Below are 22,098 nucleotides of genomic sequence, written 5' to 3'. Positions count from 1 at the left end.
TGATGTGATATCATAATGTTATACAAAATTTGACGTCATAATTCAGTTTAGGACGCACCATAGGGCCACGTCTCCATAAATCTTAGTGTGAAAATAAATAATAAAAAAGTGATATTTTTGCGTAATGTCGATTTTAATATTAAAAATGTATCGTCGTCAGGACTGTGGGTGGACAGTAAAGAATTTTGTTTCTCTTTTTTCAAAACTTGGACCAAAACCGAATTTTCTACATAAAGATGGCTTGGGACTTTGTTAACGCTAAATATTATATGAATATTAAATACACTCCCCAAGGAATATGAATCGAATAAACTGATGCACTTGAGTAACCATGTATACATCTTACAGTGTTTTAGCATCAATGAATTCTATTACCATGTAAACAATAATCTCTTAGACCATATGGTAGTTTCAGAATTATTTGTCTCTTGGGTTACGGTGGCAAACCACATAGTGGTCTTAACATTATACGTGTCTGCTATGTATTACGGCTGTCAATATCATTTGACAGATCCACACATTTGGGAACTTCCGACTGGGGCGCTGAAAAATCTACCGATAATTTGGGCTTTCCAAAGATAGTTTTATTTCCTTTTCTTCCATATGCATAAAAGTCAAAGGATTTGTATGTTTAAATCGGTATTGTGACACTTGAGCGGTTTCATTTTTGGGGTACGGCCCGCGAAATATTTTTTAGTTTAGTTCAATCTTTTACATGCGAGTACTTCCAATCCCTTTGCGTTGCAAAGCCTGTACCTGAGTCCAATTTTTATCTATGTTTAATACAGTACAATGGCCTAACAGATAACTTGTGCGGAGCAAAAATGCACTTCATAAGATCAATAACCAAAACTTTTATGCCTGCATCTACTAGAAAACCTATGTTAAGTAAAGGTGCGGCCTGCGGTTTAACCCAGTTATTTGTATCTGGCCCTTCTGTATCAAAGGTTGCACACTCCTGCATTAAATGCTTGGCATGGGCAACTAGATAACTAGCCAACCTTTGAGTCTAAGATTTCCAACACGCGATGCTTAGTTAAAGCGTCCGTCCGCATCTCAATATCACTTATTGCATTTTGTTAATTTTTAGGAAAAAGTTTTAATTTGACGATAACAGTGTTCACGAATCCACCACAAGTGGCGACGTATCAAAGAGCAATCAAAGTTACAGTTGATGGGCCGAGAGAACCAAGGCGTAAGATATGATAGTTTAAAAGATTTGAATGATTGAGTGCTGGATGACACAATTTGTGTCGTCATTTAAAAAAAACGATGTTCAAAGGCAATTTTGAATAAAGTCTGGCTGTAGAAATCTTATCCACCTGGCATTTTCCTGGCATGTTTATTCAGATTGGTCCATACCCCTGTTAACACCCGCATTCAGATATCTATAGCGTGACGGCAAACATTCATAACTAGCTCTGAGTGAGTAAGTGCTGGTTCGAACTCTCATTTATTTAGCATGTCCGATTTTAGTAGGAGACTTGAAAACGATCTTCGAGCAAACTTCAATTTTGAAATAGTTCTTAGTATTCAAATATCGTTTCAGCATCTCGCCTTGATCACATTTATACTCAGAGGCAATGTCGGGTTCACGACAAAATACACATCATCTACAAATCCATCTTGAGAAATAAATGAAGAAACTTATCAATTACTTTTGTACCCAACAGGTCAGCGTCAAAAGCAAATGGATGAACACACTAAAAGTGTTTTATCTTTTCCCGATTCCTTCACACATTTAGAATCTTTAAGAAGAAACCAAGGTTATCAAAGTCAAGGTATAAATTTCGGAGGTGTGTGCATGGTAGATATATAACTTATAAAAAAATATATTTACTAAATTTTTTATGAATAAAAATTGAGTCGGATCAAAAAATACCGAGATATTACCTTTATTTAAAAAATTCTTTTCAGACCGATATTCGGTTTCTTGGGAAATTCCATTTAGCCATGACATTAAGTCTACTATTATAGGATTTTCTTTACTTTATTTGGTTTACTTTTATTACTTCTTCGAGGTTAGAGACGCCTATGAAAGTTTTATCTGGTATTTTAGTTTATACGATCCAGTAATTAATTAATGTAACCCAGGATTTGGAACTATTCTGAATCCCACCTATTCATATGAATAAATAGGTTCCAAGCTTCGTTGTTCGCTCTCGTTTATACCAATGAAATGAGAGTTACACAATAACAGAGTGATCTAAAAAACAGAACTCATAAATTTCTTAATTCCTTCTACGAAAATGAGAAAGAAAGAAAATTTATTTAACACTTGAACTTCTGTTTGTGTGGCAAGTTAGCAAGTTGTGTAAAAGTAATCTAGGACTCTTTGCACAAAAGTTATGATCTCACTAGAAGATGTTGCAAATTACCTGAATTTTTTTTCTGTAAGGGGGGGGAGGGATGGCTCGGGGGGGTCACTCTGTATATGCGAATTATATTTTTAATAGTTTCTACAACGTTTACTGTGCCAAGAATACAAAGACGATTGGATGACTAGTTTTAAACCAATTAGTCTAATATTTTTAAATTAACATCTAATAAGACGAAAGTCTCCCAGCAATTTTACAATGTAATTTTGTACGTCTGATTCCAGCGATTCAAGTAAACGTCGAGGCTGTCGTGGTACTTTACTTGATACGGCCATAAAAGAGCTTTGCCCGAAGAATTGTACAACATCTCGACTGCGCGTTGTTCACATTCTGTACGCGTTTGTTAAAAACCATCCAACCGTAAAAAATGAACTTGACGTTCCGCTTATGGTTTTGCTTTGTGCGTTCACAAAGAGCTTTTTATCTGTAAAGATTATGAAGAAATGATAACCGATCAAACATGACCGGAATATATTATGTGCAAAATAGTATTTACCATCCTTGGTATCCTTAAATTCGAAATGAAAGATTAGAAGTATTCATAACTATATATGCGTGGGCAGACAGCGGTATAGGAGAATAGTCTAGTCCCTTTGACTGAATTTGACGCGAAAGCGAACTAACTAAATCTTTTCAGCCATGATGTTCAGTCAATGATCAATTTCACTTTTATTCGTAAATAGAAAAATGAACTTTAGTTGACAAGTTTTTATGTGGGTGCTTGACTTTTCTTGTATCACTTCCAATGAATACTTTATATAAATAAGAATACTTTTGTAAGATTTTTTTCAGATATTTATTGCGATGACAAAGTGTAATGAGAGTGTAAAAATAACACCATCACTATCTCTCACGTCATCTGGAACATAGATAATCTCTATATTAACAATATCAGCAATTCCTAAAAATAGAATATTGCTATCATAAATATAATAACGGTTAAAATTGCAGACTGAGGTTAAAAGATTGGGTGTCATTTTCCAAACCAATTATTCACTTGAATTAAAATCCTAATTGATTTTCACCTTTGACGAATAAGACGTTAAACAATCAGCCAGAGCTATAGAGCGCCAAGCAAAAAAAAATGATAAGATATTGGGTGCTCCCGAAGTATGCGAACCAAGATGGCGGACATCGGAACGTAACATGGGTAACAGGTTAGGGTTAGGCGATAATTTTTTTCCAATTTTCCTTATTTTAGTCCTATTATCAGTTCGAAAACTAGCCAAGAGCCTCCCGTAGTATTTATACCTAAAATTATGGCCTAACCCTAACCTAGTACACATATTACATTCCGATGTCCGCCATCTTGGTTCGCATACTTCGGGAGCCCCAGATATTGTCTACAGCCTTCTTGATAGTAATATCATAGTAATATCCAGACTTTGCATGGTTCAATGAATTAAAACCGTCATGTTTTTATTAACCCTGGGCCACTAGCTTCTTAGCATGTAGTTGGGAGGGTTAACATATATTTGTTTGTCTATTTGATTGTCTAAGACTACCCTTAACACCACCATGTTGGTATGTCAGATCACATTTCATCTTTCTAAACCTAGCTACCTGTCCAGAGACTCGTTTAGAGAGAGCATACAAATTGAACCATAAAAGATCGCACTGTACCGGTGATAAATGATATGCTCCGAGATATGATGGATTATTCTTCCTCACCCAATATCGGAAATATATTCGTGATATTAATGTTTAGACGTGAACGTGACCGATGCACTTCTCTATATGGCGAATCTATTCACACTCCCTGATATAATGAATGAACCCACTCCTATCTATGTAGGTCATGTCCTCCTTTTTAATTAAATATGAATTCTTATATTGTGTATGAATCAACAAAATACATTGAAGCCTTTCAATTCGTCAAGTATATAAAAGATATCATATTGCGGATACAATTGGATATGAGGGTTAACAAAAATGTAGGGCGCTTTGGAAGTGTGTGTACCAATATGGAGGTAACTAATTTTGTTCGCCTACTTTACATCAAGTTGTGTGAAGGAACTGAAACTCATGGAGAGGGCTTTATTCAATTGGATAACACAGGCAGTCCCTAACTCGCAATATCACTAAACTAAGGAAAGTCGGAATAAAATTATGGCCTAACCCTAACCTGGTACACACATTACAGGAGTACCAAATTTAGGGCTTTTTTATCCTACGCCTTGTTAGAGAAAGGGAGTAAAACTCCTAATCAAAATGTCGACTTGACAAGCTGCAATCATCGGACCTAAATATCCATTCGAGGTGTTTTGACCTTGTTAATTGCTTGATCTCTAATAATTCTGGTTCCTTCTGATAAATAACCTGTGAATGTCTAGATACAACCCGAATTTATAGCTCTACAAAACAACATTCGCGACATTCCAGGAACGGGTTTTCGAGATTCCCCCGAATGCCACCACTGTGTGTATGAACATTTAATCATTTTTTTAGATAATAATATCATTCACGTTGAAGATTTTTCCCGTGTGTAAATTTTACGATTTTTGTCGGATTTATTAGGAGAATATAATACAAACGCATTGTTATGACTGCGGTTTAGATTCAGGTTTTTCAAACACGTCCAACCAGGAATAATTGGCGAGGATTAAATTGTTAAAGATAAACTTGTACGCCTGTGCAGAGGTGTTAACAGACCATAGTATACTGAAGCGCACGCCTTGTCTGAGCGCCTAAATTTATCATTTTTGGTACTTGGAGCGATCCCAAAAGTTTGGGTGGTACCATCAACTGAAAACGTCAACAACTTTAGAAAACTCACCGCCTAAATCAAACGAAAAACACTTTTTAAACAGGTCAGTGACCTGAAATATCTAGTGAAATAATCTTGTTGAATTCTTTGAAGTAGTATCATTCGTGGTAGTATCAACTAAGAGACATTGAACATTTTAGAAAACTTGCTGTCTAAATCAAATGAAAAACATTTTTATACCGGTTAATGACCGAGTGAAATGATCTTCTTGAATTCTTTATTTGTTATTCGTTACTATTGTTTGCTAATAAAATTAACATTCAGAGGCAAACTATTGCGCTTAATTTACTTAGAATATACACAAAGCATTACTAATGATATGGTACATCATCTAATCAACTTCAACTTCTAATATTTAGATTTCATTTAAGTTTCGTCATACCAGCTCTAACCGAAACTGCGTCTGGCGTCGTGTTATGCGGTTCTGTCAGTATCTGCGCGCACTACTATAATTTTGTATGGTTATCATATTTCTTTATATTTCAGTAAGTTCATGTAACTTTTTGTTAACAGACATTTTTCTAGGTAATTTTATTGGCTTCAAAGACGGGAAAAACCGCTATAGAAATATCGAGCGCTTGCTATAATGGTGCTATGAGATTACGCATGTTTTCCACAACGCCGTGAATGTGGTTAAACGCCGGTTTTGAGAACACCGGCGGTCGATACCAATATAAAATAATATTTCCAGGAGTATTTTCAGTCATACCTAAACCACATAAGGGTGAAATAATACCGCACGATTGTCTCGCGTTTTTATTGTTTATATCTAGCCAAGGATAATATGAGATACTGTTGAAGTGCTATGAAAGAAATTTTATATGCAATTTCTCTCAAATCAAAGTTACATGGAAAATATCTTGAAGTAAAATAAAAGTTTATAAGTGTGACCACTGGCGCAGTAAAGGAAATATATGTTTATTCACTTAACAGAGATATTAGTAGATAATAACATCTAGACATAACATCACGTAGTAGATAATATTGGTTATCGTGGGACTTGAAACAAAACAATTTATACTGTCACGGAAAGAGCTTGTATATCGTTTGTTAAGCTTTCCATTACAACAGCACATGTTGATATGAGAGGGAAAATAAATTAAAATCTCGAACTTGATGATTTATGTTTAAAAATAGTCCCGAAAACAAAAATAGGGGAAAAGACTTTTTGAAATTTTCGATACCGTAAATCGTTCAAGATATATTTAAAAATATTTAGGAGAAAAAAATGCCTATATTTTTGAAAATAAGTTTTATTTTTTAGAATTTTAAACTTTGCATTACGAATGACGTTAATTACCTGTGACGTCATTAAAGTAATTACAAAATTACTTAGAAATACTAATGGACAAATAGAGTATTGTTGCCCACTTTTGGGAAAATTTAATTTAAAATATAAAAATGTTTTTTTTTTGACTTATTTCATCCTTTCAGAGAGTCTGTTGGGACTATTAGAAACCGCTTTTTGTCTCTTAGGTATAAAAATCAAAAAGCACGAAATGGCTAGTTTTTTTATTCGAAGAAACTTATTAAAAAGTTGTTTTCAAGAATAAAATTCGCATTTCTTATAAATTTAAAAACGAGACAAAACTTTTAATTTTTCTTTGCCACATGTTTCGTAATTCAATTGTTAATTATTTCAATAAATTTGTAAACTAGTTTACGTCCCTTCGGCGCAAATTTTAATTTTTCAATTAACGCGAGAAGCTTCAGCAAACGATTTATAAGCAATTTTGTTAATAAATTAGGACGTCACCAAATGCCAGTATTTTAATTCGATATATCTGCGTTTCTCTTCAAAATTTATTAAGATTTCAGAATTAATGTTTTAAAATTTTTTCGATGACCTTAATTTATTAAATCCAAAAGCCTTAACTGACAAATAATATGAACCCGTTGAAAAAAAATCTTTCAGAGATACTTAAATATTGATATTTAAGACTGTTAGAGCTTTGAAATATACAACCAAAAATATAGACTTTGATGTAAAATTCGTATTTTGTTAAATAACTTTCTACGAAGTTAATTTTAGTGCTATACATCATGTAAATTTTGGGAATATATCTTTAAAATCCAAATTATCCATTCCATCATTGTGACGTCTTTGAGGTAAACAATTCAATCTTAGCATCCAGATTATTCCATTTTTAAGTGCACATTTACGTTACGTAAGATACAAATTTGTTCAATACGTGAAAAAAACAATTTCTTTGACGCCTGGAGCAATATACGATGTTGTTATTTACGTCCATCGTGCGTCAATACTACGCTGATTCCTAAGTAGCCTGACGCGTCATTCCATGTTTTGTATTAAGTTAAAAAATAGCCTTTAGACATTGCCAAATAGAAATAATCCAGAACAGAGAAATATGTATGGGCGCTCCAGAAGTATGTGTACCAATATTGAGATAACTAATTTTGTTCGTTTATTTTACATCAAGTTCTGTAAAGGGACTGAAACCTATGGGGAGGGGGTGTATTCACTCAGCTAACACAGAAAGTCCCCGAACTTGTAATGAAACTAAAGTAAGGAAAATAGGTTTCAGTCCCATCACACAACTTGATGTGAAATAGGCGAACAAAATTGGTAACTTCCATATTTGTACACACACTTCTGGAGAGCCCTGATTTGTGCCTAGTCGAAAGACCACTATATTTTGGCAATTCTATATTCGTATGACCAAGTGTACGTTTATCTACGAGAGTGTAATTATCACGTCACACAGCCCGTGTAAATTGAAAGAGCTTTATATGGTCTACAATAAGCAAATGTGAAACTTCCTTGTTATTGCATGTCGATTATTTTTTATCAGCACGATGACTTGAGCGTTTCAAAGTAAATCATTGTGAGATCACACACCAGCTTACTAACAATACCTATCAGTTATGAAATAACAATGCCATATAGACTAGATATCTTTTTAAAAGATTTTTTAAAAACAGGCCTGAATCTGTACGGTATTTGTGCATTCCAGATTAAAATAAAGTTGTTCTTCTATCTTGTGGCGCCCTTTTTTCCTAGTTTAAGAGACTTGCCTATATAAGAGAGGGATATTCAGTTGTAGCATACAACGAATGTGATGGTATGTCAACGCTTCTACTTGTTTTTCAGCACCTGCACATACCCTGGATACAAACTCTCCGAGTTAAGTCAAATATTTAGAGTTGATTCAAGTCCAAAATCAAATTTGAATCAGAACTAAGTTTATTTGAATTTTGAACTAAAGCCAATATGTTTTAAGAAAAGAAATCATGGGCCCAGAATGCATAAAAAAATTAGGAAACAATGACTTTACAATTTTCCAGTGTGTATCATAAAGGGTAATGAATAAAACACTAACACCAGTTTTGGCGCTAAGACTCATGATTCCATACCGATCTTTCCAGTATGAGAAGCAAAACAGTACACACTTGTGATTCTTCCAGTCAAAGCGCAGATGGCAGCCATATTGTTCGTTGCACTTTAATATATTCAGATAGAACCCTCATGGGATTAGGGTCGCACAATGCGAGACATAAGTGGTATGCTTCCCATCTGTTATCGGACGTTTCGTGAGTGAAAAACAACCACTTGGCTAGGATGCTAGACTGTGAGATTGAACTTGATAAGCGTCACGCTTGACTGGTTTCGTTTTAGCGTAAGAATACTCGTGATATCTGGCATGTGGTACTATGCTACTCTCATTGGAAAATGAGCGTTTTTTCTGAAGAGGAAATTAGTGTATACCAAAAACGATTAATTATGTAAATTAGCATTTTGTGTAAACGTAAACAATTGTGAACCAAACACTCGTGAACCAAGCAAATGATACAACCAATGTCGAGTCTCGTTTTTAGTGAAATTGGAACAAATTCACACCTGGCTATAGAGATGTTAGTGCATCGTATCCTTTTATGTATATCCACTTGTCGCCAATGAAAATGATTCAAATAGAAATAATTTCAAATTTGGGGATTCATTGTGAGAGGTGCAGAATCTAAATGATAGCAAAATATAAACGCATTTCAGTTAATTTCCTTAGCACAATCCAGCTATTCTGAAAGTTTCACGTCGGATATTTGTTAAAATATATTTGTTACAAAAATCAAGATACCGTCATTTTGGGGATTGCTCTGAAGATTGCAAAAACTCTCACTATCAACGGATGTGCTGTATGATAAAGTTATAACTTTACTATATGAGAAATATCGATAAATAGACATAATTTAAATTGATAGACATAAAGTGTACGTGCCAGCCCAATGTTTTGCTCTTCAGTACTTTCCAAAAAATGCCATTCCAGGCATTTGGGTCTCTAGCTCTGGATGATAAACGATTAAGCCACGCCCCCTTCTCAGTCCGGAGTGCAAACTGTAGACTAAGTTGTCTTTGTCAAATTTGACAGATACTAGTCCGCACAAGTCTTTTGTATATAGACGTTTATGTATATGCCTGTATAGCAGACATGGGTGAAGCACGGCCCGCGGGCCAAACCCGGTCCGTTGGGCAATTCAATCTGGCCCGCCTGATGCTGCCACAATCAAACCGACATCGAATTTTGATGTTTTATCTAAAAATAACTCGTGAATTTGTTGAGATTGCGGTTAAATTTAGTTTTGGCACGAGACATATTGTTTGTAACATTTGCTTGCATCGCCAACATTTGCTTTTGTAACACTGTAATAAATATTGGGTGCTCCCGAAGTATGCGAACCAAGTTGGCGGACATCGGAACGTAACATGGGTAACAGGTTGGGGTTAGGCGATAATTTTTTTTCAATTTTCCCTCATTTTAGTCCTATTATCAGTTCGAAGACTAGCCAAGAGCCTCCCGTAGTATTTATACCTAAAATTATGGCCTAACCCTAACCTAGTACACATGTTACATTCCGATGTCCGCCATCTTGGTTCGCATACTTCGGGAGCCCCAAATATTGTTGATAAAATGTTACTTTTGACGTCACACTTACATGGCCCGCCAGTGCAGGTCGGAAAAATTTCTGGCCCCTGGTTCAAATACCTTCCCTACCCCTGCATAGAGTCATCTTCGGAGCAAAATAACTTAGAGAAAATTGCACATTAACGTTGTATTTATATTTAATACAAACAAATATAATTTTGCGGTGCGACGAACACCTCGTATGTTAACATAATAGTAGGGTAGCTCCATCAATCTTTTACGGAGTTGCCCACAAACGATTTTATCTCGACTTAAGGTTTATAATTTACCCCCATGAGTTCATCCAATGGCGAATACAAACCATATATATAAATACGCAAAAAGCACATGTCTTCATATGAATTCGGTGTATCTCAACATAGCATATTTGCCTTAGTCGATCATTAGTATTACAAAACGTAATGCTATACAAAATATAGTCAGTCTGGAGAAAGAGTTTACATTCAAGAATACTAAACTTTAAAAAACTATAGGGATATACGGCATCCGACTAAGGGTAGTACCTCGTATCTCTCCTATGGTATAAATCTGACAAAAACTTGGAGTTCGCGTCCAAAATAAACAACTTTAATATTGGTTTCTAACAACCCATAGAACTATACGACACATCTATTCAATTACTATACTGTATCTTACTCTCTGATGTGAGTTAAGAACAGGCTACCCGACCACACCTCCATGATATCCGTAAAATAACTCCCACATGATCGCCTGAATTTGCGGCGCTTTGGTTTTTGGAGTATTTCCATGAATCCAATACAATAGTTGGGTCACGCTCAGCATTGTATCGTTTTTTACTCTTCTTCGTCTTTTTATTGGCTTGCAGTGAGCCGTTGGAAATATTTACATACACAATAGTTGAAGTCGAGCTTTGGTCTTATAAAATTTTCCAATTATTCTGTGGTTTGCCATTACCTATTTGGAAATACATTGTAATTTCCATCGTTCATTTTTAATTTTATGAGCAATATAGTTGTCGCATTTTTTATTAAGTAAACAAACGCTAAGATAACGTAGATTGTCTGGTGGTCTAGACGCGTTCATATTAAGTATAACTTAAGCTATGAAGTTGAGGTCAAGTCTTGCTGATAGCAATCTTATATAAAATGTAATGAAAATTTTCACGCAGATATGCATCAGTGTCCGATACATTTATGGAAATTATATCAAACTAAGGTCACAAGAACTGGAGCTTATGACGAGACATTTACTCGGGCATAGTAGATTTTTGATAAGAGTCTCTATTTCTCTTGAGCAGACGCGATCGGTCGTGCTTTGAGCGAATTCTCAGTGCTTAAAATGTTCGTTTTGGTAACAAAGTGAATCGTTTTGTTATTTTGTATTTTCTTGTTGTTACCGTGTGGAAAAATCTGATTAATTACTGGATCAACTGCTTTGAAATTTTCAGTAAATAAACATCGTATTTTTCGCTACAAGGCTGTTACTGTAATTTTATTTATTCCAAAAAATTCTGTGGGATTCGATGTTTTTGTGTGCAATGACGTAATTAAAATTTAAAATTGCCCAACCTTGTGGCGGTTTTGCGTTAGTGGTCAGGCGGAATCGTTGATACTGCGGCACCGGTAGTCCACTGTGACAGATTACATGACCGTACTGATTCGTTTTGATCTTCGTGTCCAAATGTTTGAGCATCGCTCTCATGCTAATAAAGAGTATGTTAGTCATGCTTCAGGCCTTATTTTAAGTTTTGTAAGTTTCTTCAACACGTCGGGTTGAATATATATCGTCTGCAAACTCGCTTTGAATAGTGTGAGTAGCGGGCTTTTGAGCCTATGAAAGAGCTTCGAGGCGTTCTGTTCTGGCTTATCTTTAAGAAACAATTCCTTTGATTAGTAGCCAATAGAAATGTCGAATACTTTAAACTTCTTTCATTTGAAAATACACTAATTCGTCGACCAGTTTCATCTTCAACATTTTCCAAGTTCAGGTTATGGAATAACTAAATGAACGACCTGATTTGACCTCGAACATTGTTCGGTTTCTATTTATGTGCGTTCCGGAATCATGGAGACATATTCTTGGATGTCATACAAAGATCTTCGAACTGTTAAATATGATCAGTCAAAATACTACGATTATATAGTATGTTGTGGAGGTTTAATTTTTACTGGAGAATGCTTCCAAGGGGCGAATAGAACCTTGAATATACACCCTACATGCGGCCTACGTCTGCCTTCAATTGTTATGATTTTACACGATAATCAAAATTCCCTTACATTGTCTTTCAAAGTATTTTACTCGTCATTTTCAAGTTAATAAATTCGTTTTTTTTTTCTCATTTCAACACAAGTACATATTGATGACAGACGGAAGGCCTTCTTGAATATATTATTTTTATTTTCTTATGAATGAACTTCGTTTGAGAGAAACATTGTGATCGCCCACCGAGTCTGACGTTTCAATCAGCAAAGCAAGTAAGCAACTCAGAGTAAAGTCATTGTTTACCACTCACATGTAGAGTGGTAAAAAAGTGTGATTCAATTTGAGTGCAAATGTAGGGTTATTAGGAGATCCGTTTAAAGTCGTCATAGCGCGGAGTTACGAGTTGTGAATTTGACTTCTTCATTTGACTTTTTTGAAGTTTCATTTTGTATGGAATTAGTGATTATGGTGAAAGATTACATTTAGCGTTTGACTATCCTCGCACATTATTCTCGGCGCTCCAGAAATGTGTGTACGAAAATGGAGGTAACTAATTTTGTTCGCCTACTTTATATCAAGTTGTGTAAAGGGACTTCGTAATGGAACGAGAATAAGGAAAATCGGAATAAAATTATGGCCTAACTCTAACCTGGTACACACACAACGGGAGTACTATATTCTCTGATCAGGATATTAGAGTAATAGACAGACAGGTTGGCAGACTCTCCACTCATATTCTTCTCGTCCATCGTTTCGGAATACAAAGGGCAGGATGCTTTTATCACTACGATACTTCACGCTATTTTTTAGTTTACCATCCTGAATTTTCACGGTGTGGACTACTTAATCACAAATAGCGTTTATTTTTATAAATGTTTGCAATATTACCCCTTGCTGTACAAAATGGCGTCTACCGGCAAGCCTACATTACGACCCACTTTAACCGGAACTAATTTTGCGGGACCGGTACCGCAGTTTCATCCTCGTTTCACGTATGACAACGCTAAGAAAGACTCCCAATGCAATGAAAATATAGTATTATTAACAAGTGGTTGCACGTAGGTATTTGAAATTTTTGTTGCAACTAGTGGGGGGGCTTTATGAATTATGAAATATATAGTGGTTTTTTAGGTGTAAGTTCCTAAAGTTACAAATATACACACTGCAAGGCGATGATTTACTACAAGAACTCGTGAATCACGGCGGTATGGTCGACGATAAAGGAAACTGTGCATTCGCAAACCACAATCGTTAGCCATTTCAACGACTATGCGCTACAACTGAGGTGGGTTGAGGGTTAATATTAACCATAAAAGGGTTAATCTCTTCAACTTGAACGTGGCAGTAAAGGAAGAGCTGTTCTTCCGCGACGCATACCATCACGTGTATATCGGTCTTCGCGTCAGAAACTAGACAAATTGGGTGTGCCCTCGTGCGAACGGAGTCTACGGCAAAGACTCCTTTGTTTGTTTTTAACACATGCGCACGTATTGCTCTCCGTTTCTTTGTTTCTTAAATTTAAAGAAGATTTATTGCCGTCGGCGACAGACGAACTTCGCTATGACAATAAGAGCGTACAATTTGAGTATTATACGGTTTTCTTGGGTTAACAGATATTACCATAATTCACACTCTTGCATTTTAAAAAACAACATTTTTGATATTCTCCGTACTATCTACGTGCTTGGATATATTTAAATATTTAACAACTTTCACTTTTCGCAGATATCATACCATTTGAAGTGTAGGTGAATGTACTATTCCTTTATTGCAGTTTTAGCACCACCGGGACATGTTATAGTCTCGACATGGCGTGCGTTAGAGCTTTAATGGAACTATATGAAAAAATGAAACTCCATTTTTTTTTCAAATAATTACAAAACGAAACTGGAATTTCGATGGATCTAATAAATTAAGCACTATATACCCAAACAGATAAAGCATTAATTGAGAACTGGATGAAAGGTGCCACGCGTTCACTAAACATAAAAATGTCAAAATTTATGTGCACTCTTTAAAAAGGCGATCGCGTCAAGAAACTGCAATAAAACTAGATACGTTTGGGTGTATTACGGGCAACGAAGGCCAAATAATATACTATGACGCTACCCAAACCTTTTATCACTATTATAAACACAGCCCTATGACCTTTTACAAACTTTGGCGACCTGCAAACATTTTTCTTGCGTAAGGGTTACAACTGCCAAGTGATAAAACATTGGCTAACGAAATAGTCGTCGATCAAATATGTGGTGGATACGTATACATTATTAAAATTGCTTAAATTATCTTCAAACTTAGGATATTTTACTACTGAAAAAGTGTAGCAGTCCATTTGTGCGGATACTAGATTCGAACTATGGCTCACGAATCTACGATAACCTTTGGTTTAGGATAGATATGAAACTTTTAAGGTTTAAAAACTAAATGTTTCAAGAAAAAACAGCGAAACAACTTATAGTTTTACCAGCGGATGGAAGGTATTCTAGAGTGAAGGGTATTTTAGAGAAAACATATCTTTTGTGCAAAGCCTCTTAGATTACTGAAACTTCTGGATTCAATCATACACAAACAGAAGTTCGCAAAAGTAATAATAACTTTATTATTTTTATTTGTTTTTTGTTGAAGGTTTTTGTGGGGGGCACCTTATACACAAAACATCATGATCGACCCATTCAATATTATCGGTTATCCTCCGGACAAACACGCTGAACATGATTAAGTAGCCTTATCTAGATTTGCTTCCTATTTGACACCAACGAACGCTGATACGCTTGCGTTTCGTCGCCGCGAAGAACTATACATGCATTGTAAGAGTTATGCAAATATTTGATTCCATTTGTAACAATACCCTAGTATACTGAATATAAAAGCTAAAGGTTCATATCATAGAAATTGTATTTTGAGCAATATAGTCTTAATTGGATACGCCTGTAGTATGTGTACCAGGTTAGGGTTAGGCCATAATTTTCTCTGATTTTCCTTATTTTAGTTCTATTACGAGTTGGGGGACTGTATGTGTTAGACAAATGAATATACCTGACCGCAGGTTTTAGTCCATTTATACAACTTGATGTAAAGCAGGCGAACGAAATTAGTTACCTTCTTATTGGTACATGGATTTCTGAAACGCCCCTAATTGTAGTCTCACTTTATCAAAACAGATTGCCCAGAATCAGAGTAAAATTTAGAATCGTGTTTCGATGATCCATGGATTTTTTTATATTAAGATTAAATACGGACAGTCTTAAACAATGTAGCTGCCAGTTAGGTGAGGAGAATTCCATTATCAGAAGCAATGTTTAGCGATACATCGCATTCAATAAATCGCCCCAGTAAAACCAAAGTAATCACAGTTTTCAAAAATGTATCTTCTGCCATTGTGGACTCGGGATTTGTTCAAAAATAATTGTTTTAAAACAATTGTTTTAAGTCACGCTTCTTTTTTTGCCTGTTTTGTTTAAAATGGCTCTATTATTTGATTTTTTTGTTGTATTGAATTGGTTTAAACTGAAACGAAAAAATGGATGTAAAAACTTTTCTTATTTGCAATAAACCCTTCCTAACGCCACAAATATCGATGACTACACGTCGTCTCAATCTGTAACGCAAAGCTTCCGCAAACGTGGTCGGCGGAGAAAGACGCAACCGATAAGCCATTACGTGAACCACCCTGCAACGGCTAGGAGTTCAACAATCCTCTTGCACATTGTCAGCGGATATACCATTAGAAAGGTAGACTGAAGCCTCAAATCTCGAGGGCCTCAACTATCAACTTTGAACTATTATACATATTATATCGTTTTTAAAATGTAAAGTCGTGTTCCAGTATAATGCCAGTTTGAATTTTTATAGATCTCATATTTTTTATTCAGAATAACAATTCTTGTTCCAAATATTTACCATTTAGAAGATTGAAAAATGAAGTATGTCTGAATAAATGGAATTGTTTACATTAGGTTTGGTTGTGACGTCATTGTTACTGTGGGGCGTCACAATTAGCATAGCTTAGGCCCCTAGGGTGTCTCATCGTTTATATCCGACCCTGCGTAGGTTACTGTCGATCTAAGTAAATTCCCCAGTATTGTATTAACGCTTTCGTTTTGCCGAATTTATGCGCCAACTACTTTTGGATTGTAGTAGGCCCGTGTGCTATATTACATGATTTTTCTTGCCTTTTTTACTCAAGCGTACCCTGATATGCCACATAAACATTTCTGTTAAAATCTTACAACTTCGGTGTAGGTACTAACTTGGCGATAAAGTTACGCGACGAAAGTGAAAATCATTTCTTACATTTTTGAAATTATTATTCCGACAGCGCGTGCGGCTGCCAGAACGCAACATTTTGTAGTTTTACGGCGATGCAAGGGGTATTTCAATAAAAAATACAATAAAAATTGATTTAAAACGCGCGCCGCTGCTTGTTAGAATTGATAAAAAACAAAACCCTATGTGGACCAGGGGCCATTTTTGACTGGGTTCCAGAGCTGTACCTTTATGTACTGCCTTATTGCCGTTTTTAGGTTTGCTTGTGCATATCTATGATTCACAAATTTGCAATTTTTACAAAACCTTGATATGTGACATGAGCTAATTTGGTTGTATTGCGGCGATATGGCGCGAATATTATTTTACCACATACCGAATGATCAAAATAATCGTAATTGAGTTCGATTGAATAAAATATTATTAAACAGAGCACAGTTAGCAATTATGGGGGCTACTTTTATACGGAGTGAACCCCTCTAGGCTTGTGTAAGAAGCATGATACAATATAGTTAGTGTAAATGATAGCCGAATTCTTCCAGAAGGTCCTTCGACTCTTTGACTCAAAAGATCTTGCACTTGTCTCAGAATAGAGAGAGAGAGAGAGAGAGATTTATTGTTTTGTCAAGCAGAAAAACAAGCAATGGTAAAAAATACGGTGCTCCCGAAGTATTTGTACCAAAATGGCGCACAACCTGAACATAGTATGTGTACCAGGTTAGGGTTGTTCAGGTTGTGCGTCATCTTGGTCCGGAGCGCTCAGAATACAATATATACATAATATACAAGTTAATTCGGTATAGACTGGGGAAGAGATACGACCATGAGGTAATCGGAGTCAGCTGCCCCCTCAGAGTTTGCTGAGTCTTATCCACAAAAAATTATAAAGTTTTATATTTCTTTTCAGACCCATCAAGAATGGTCGGACATTCTCCAGGCGGATGGGCGGCATATCCAAATGCAACAAGGTTTTCACCGTATCTGGCATCACCACATGCTACGGCAGCGGCGATTCGGGCACAAGCCGCAAGTGTTACGTCTTCCGGAATGGGCGGAGCTACAAGCACCGGAGCCGGCACTACAACCCCACCTGGCGGATTAAACATGGTAAAGGTAATATGTATGGTTGTTCGTATGAGACGCATGTCACACACAAAAAACACAAAGAATCAACATAACTTGGGGTTACTTATAATCAGATATTGTTCTGGTGTATGATGGTAATAACGTTCTAAAATATTCAAACAGTAAAAATTGAAGACAGATATAAAACAAAAAACCTTACACGACCAAATATGACGTCATTTCTTGATTACGTAAATTTACGTGTAAATTTTGTATAATACAGAGACAAGACTCTGGTCGCGGCGTAACACATAGCCTATCATCCAATGGGTCACTAGGCGGTGCCCGTCATGGAAACGATTCATTGACTATAAGATTTTCGGAGGTTAGTCAAATATTTTGTTACGCCGTGTACCCGAGTCTTTTTTCTAAATCAATGTAATGTAAATTGTCTCGTAATCATCAGTATATTTAATATATACATCTCATTTCATAGAAATTATCCATCAAATATATTTTTCAGTAATACATTGACATTGCGTCAGTTGTGGGATTCGGGGGGTTTGCACGATCTTCGGAATGTTGTTAAAACATTATTCGGGCCATGTTTACAACACGACGTTGAGAACTTCTAGTTGGCGTGGCACAACCATGTTATTCCTAACTCCCACCTGACTACGTCATTGAAAAATTACGTCACTTGTCGTCACAGTAATGTCATAAGGCCCACCAAACTATGCTCTGAATCTGATACTAACTGTCATCCAAAACGCGCAGACAATCAACCGAAATGGAGTAATCTAATTTCTCCCGTTTTCTCTTCGTAACGATCCCGATATGATAGAGATCTTTGACGTTAGTGAGTTCGTTATCGTTGGCGAAGATGTCATTTCGGGCGATCGTACCTCTACTTTGGCAAGCTCTTTAACGTAATTGTGAGGTCGTAGTGACGTGATCTTTGGATGACGTAGCCAGGTGGGTTAGGTATAACATATGCAAAAATGGTTGTGCGACGCCAAATAGAAGTACTTACGTCGTTTAGTGAACATGCGCCTGTTATTCTATATTTCTTATTAATTTGCGAGACCGTGATGTAATAAACTGAATTCCGTTTTATTTTCTCAGGTGCATTTAGAGGGCAGGTTCGGAAACGCACCTTTTGGCGATCACAGGCTAGTTTATCCTGGTACTGGTGGATTTTCGGGGTACGATGGAATGTTGCAAACGGGGAATCCCCTAGCTTCGGCCCCCTACTTATCGGGAGTATCTGGATACATGAATCCACCGTCGTATAATACTGGAAATGCAGGTGTGAGCTTGATGTCGTTTGAAAATAATATATTTGATAGAAGAGATAGTGTATTTATCAAGGAAACGATGTTAATAGTTTTAAAGAAGTTTCATTTTTATTCTGTCTGTGGTTTGAGCACCAGACACGTTAAATGAAGATAGTGATTAGTTTTATAAAATTTAAGCAACTTTCAAATATAAAACAGTATTCTAGGAGCTGAGAGAGAGCTATGGAATGAATTCGATGCTAATCCTTTATAAACGATATTGTATTGACTTTATAACCAGCGCGGTGAAAATTGAAGAAATCGTAGCTGTCTAATTTAGAATTTCTGCTTCTGAACATTTTTAATCAAAACAAAGGCACCTCATTAAAATAAGCATACTAGAAGTTTTCAACTCGTTTTGTTTAATTCAGGCGCGGGGAACAGCAGTGGTGGATCAAGCGATACGCATTCACCCCCAAACAATATGGGAAGGACAAGAGCGGGGGCGTCGTCAGTAGGTAGTGAAACCGATATATCGGGAACGCTCTCTCCAGGAGGGCGCGACCTACAAAATCATAGAACAAGATCCCATGACAATTCGGTCGATTTGCTCGTGGCAGCCGGCATCCATGGGCGCAACTGGGATGTGAAGGAGGCTGCAGCAATGATAGCCGCTGCTGAAAACGCTGCTCGTCAAAGGGATGCTCATGGTGTACAACAACACGGCTCTCGTGGAGGTGTAAACCACAACGATGTTCTCGCGGATGAAGTCTGGCGTCCTTACTAGGGGAGAATACTACGAAGACATTAACGCTAGATGGCGCTCGAGTACCACCTGCTTCCAGCTGATGCCTACACAGCCATGTGACAACTCCTAGCTGCAAGCCCGGACTGACAATGGTCACTGAAATAATTGCAAAGAGTTGCTAAGCAACTATAAAACTAACTCCGGAAAATTTAAAACAAGTTAAAATACTTAAAAAATAATAAAAAGGATACTACTAATTTGCCAATATTAAAGTTCAAAAATTATCATAATGTGCAATCGCCAAAATGAATGCTGAAAGCCAACCCGCTGATAAAAATACAAAACCCATAAAATTTATATTTATGCTATCTTACCGTAAAACGAGTCCTAAAAAAGTTCCATATTCTCCGGAAAATTCTCACTTACCGTTTCCATTATCATACCGTCGCTACTTAGTATACTATAACACAGCATTTTTATTATTCGCACATATTACTGCAGGAGATAATTACAATATTGCCGCAATACCTAGATGCATTTGACTTTTTGTGATGTCATCAATATATGACGTCAAGTATATTCCACAATGATATACATGCGATTTCAAAGCCCATTGATGACGCCACAATAAAATCATTCTTCGAATGGATTCCAGTTTGTTACGTCAGAATGGAAGCTTCGAACGTTCATAATTCAAATTGTGTTTAGCATTATTAACGTCATAAGCAAAAATGCTGACGTCAAATGTGTGATATCTAGCAATGCATTTTAAAATTTTATGAAAAAGGTGCCATTTTTTGAAAAAAAAAAAAAAATTGCTCGTATTATTCTATTAGAATATTTCGCTTATGCTTTGGGCTTTTTACTTTTAATGTTAGCAGATTTTTATTTTATTTTTTTCAGTGCTTATTTCTTTTTTGAAAAGACGCTAGTAATTTTAAAAATGTGAAGAACGTTCGATCTATTCCATATTAACAAAAAAGTGTTTCACGGCGAATGCCAGAAAGCATTTTATGCTCTATATAACACTATAGATATTGAATTTGGATAACGAAGTATCTCGCTAGTGCCAGTGATGCAGTGAGTAGTAGTAGTTGCATGCGAATTCGGGTCATTCAAAAACCTACTCCGGTCTTGACTCCAGGTGCAACAAATCGTTTTCAGAAACCGGAATTATAGAATGGCCCTGAACAACTTCAGTTTGTAATGTTTAGTTTGAAAATTTTGATTTGAACACCAGAAAACATAAATTTGAAATGGCATCGCAGTTTCGAATCCTTGTTCAAAAATTCTAACTCCGACGATGGGATAACAAAATTTTGCCGTTTGCAATGTCTCAAGATTAGAACTGTGATTCTAACTACCTATTCCATGAAAGTTGAGAAAACATTTTTTGAATATGATGCCAAAGGAATCGTAATCCACATTTCTGATACCAGTGTATGCGCTCTCATTTATTCACAAATCTTTAACCATATTCACTTGAAATCTCAACTATTGAATTATTTTAATTCATTGAATAGTGGCATCATTTTCGGCATTAAAATAATATTGCATGCTATTTTCAGAAAATGTTTCAAATATTAAAAAATAAACTTCGGACCCAACACTATGGCAAATTCAATAGGCCCACAACAAACGCTAGGGGTCATAAGAGTGCCGCCTTATATATATTACAAATTGTATTACTAGGTCTATTTTCTTCTTTTTTGATGCAGCGATCTTTAAACGCATATTTTTTTTCATTCTAATTGTTTTATTCCATGTCATTGCATACAATCGGTGTTTTTTTTTTTATATGAAAAAAACATCATTTTTGACAATTTTTCATTAAACGTGTGTTCCAATATCGCGCGCAAAGAACTATTGTCATTACAATGATATATTTTTAGACCTGGCAAATCCTACGGTGCTATCTCTTTTTCCTAAAATCGCTTTTTGCTATACTTCTATGACATACACTAGGATGGAAAACATATGATGATATTCATCACTCCTCAGCTCTTGGAATGAACACTTAAATATGGAATGTCCATTAAAAATTGTTCAAATTGCAAAGGTTATTTATCTATACCATAAAAAAAAACGGATTAAAAAACAACAAACCTGGTTAAGATATATTGAGAACTGACTTCATAACAAAATTGAAATTGTGGATGATCTTTATTGCCATGTATAGCCCAACTTTAGTTGTGCTGTCTATTTCATAGCCAAAAAGCGCTCTTTTGTCAAAACTGTGTTATTTTAAGATATAAAGTATGAATGAAACTATGACTTCATCAGCTTCATTCTGTATCAGATTTAGCAAAAGTGTGTTTGACATATCTGATTGAGTATACTGGTTTAAACGAAAATCCATACCCCTGTCTTAATATGTGCAAGATCGTGCAAATGATCGTTTTAAAAATAACCAATCTTCTGATATATAGTGATCTGTTGGATTTGTTTCCCTCCGATCACTTATTTCTTAATTGATTCTGAAAATCCAGAA

At 35.9% G+C, this 22,098-nt stretch overlaps 1 protein-coding gene across 5 annotated transcripts in view; it reads left to right on the top strand.

Moving 5' to 3' along the window:
- The window catches only part of LOC120337759 (uncharacterized), a 78,086-nt gene extending 58,229 nt beyond the window's left edge, over positions 1-19,857 (top strand). Inside the window, exons 5-10 of one of the 5 annotated variants that reach the window (XM_039405640.2) lie at positions 1,091-1,195; positions 1,674-1,781; positions 17,425-17,630; positions 17,866-17,967; positions 18,708-18,891; positions 19,291-19,857. In XM_039405640.2, coding sequence (XP_039261574.1) covers positions 1,091-1,195; positions 1,674-1,781; positions 17,425-17,630; positions 17,866-17,967; positions 18,708-18,891; positions 19,291-19,646 — 1,061 coding nt within the window. In that variant the 3' untranslated portion in view covers positions 19,647-19,857. Of the gene's footprint in view, positions 1-1,090; positions 1,196-1,673; positions 1,797-17,424; positions 17,631-17,865; positions 17,968-18,707; positions 18,892-19,290 lie in introns of all 5 variants that reach the window. The other 4 variants (XM_039405639.2, XM_039405638.2, XM_039405641.2 and 1 more) reach the window with 4 other exon arrangements.
- Positions 19,858-22,098: the final 2,241 nt, after the last annotated feature.

The sequence above is a fragment of the Styela clava genome, chromosome 10 (genome assembly GCF_964204865.1).
Source record: "Styela clava chromosome 10, kaStyClav1.hap1.2, whole genome shotgun sequence".
NCBI lineage: Eukaryota > Metazoa > Chordata > Ascidiacea > Stolidobranchia > Styelidae > Styela > Styela clava.
Note: the sequence above shows the minus strand (reverse complement) of the source record. Positions and strands in the feature narration are given on the sequence as shown.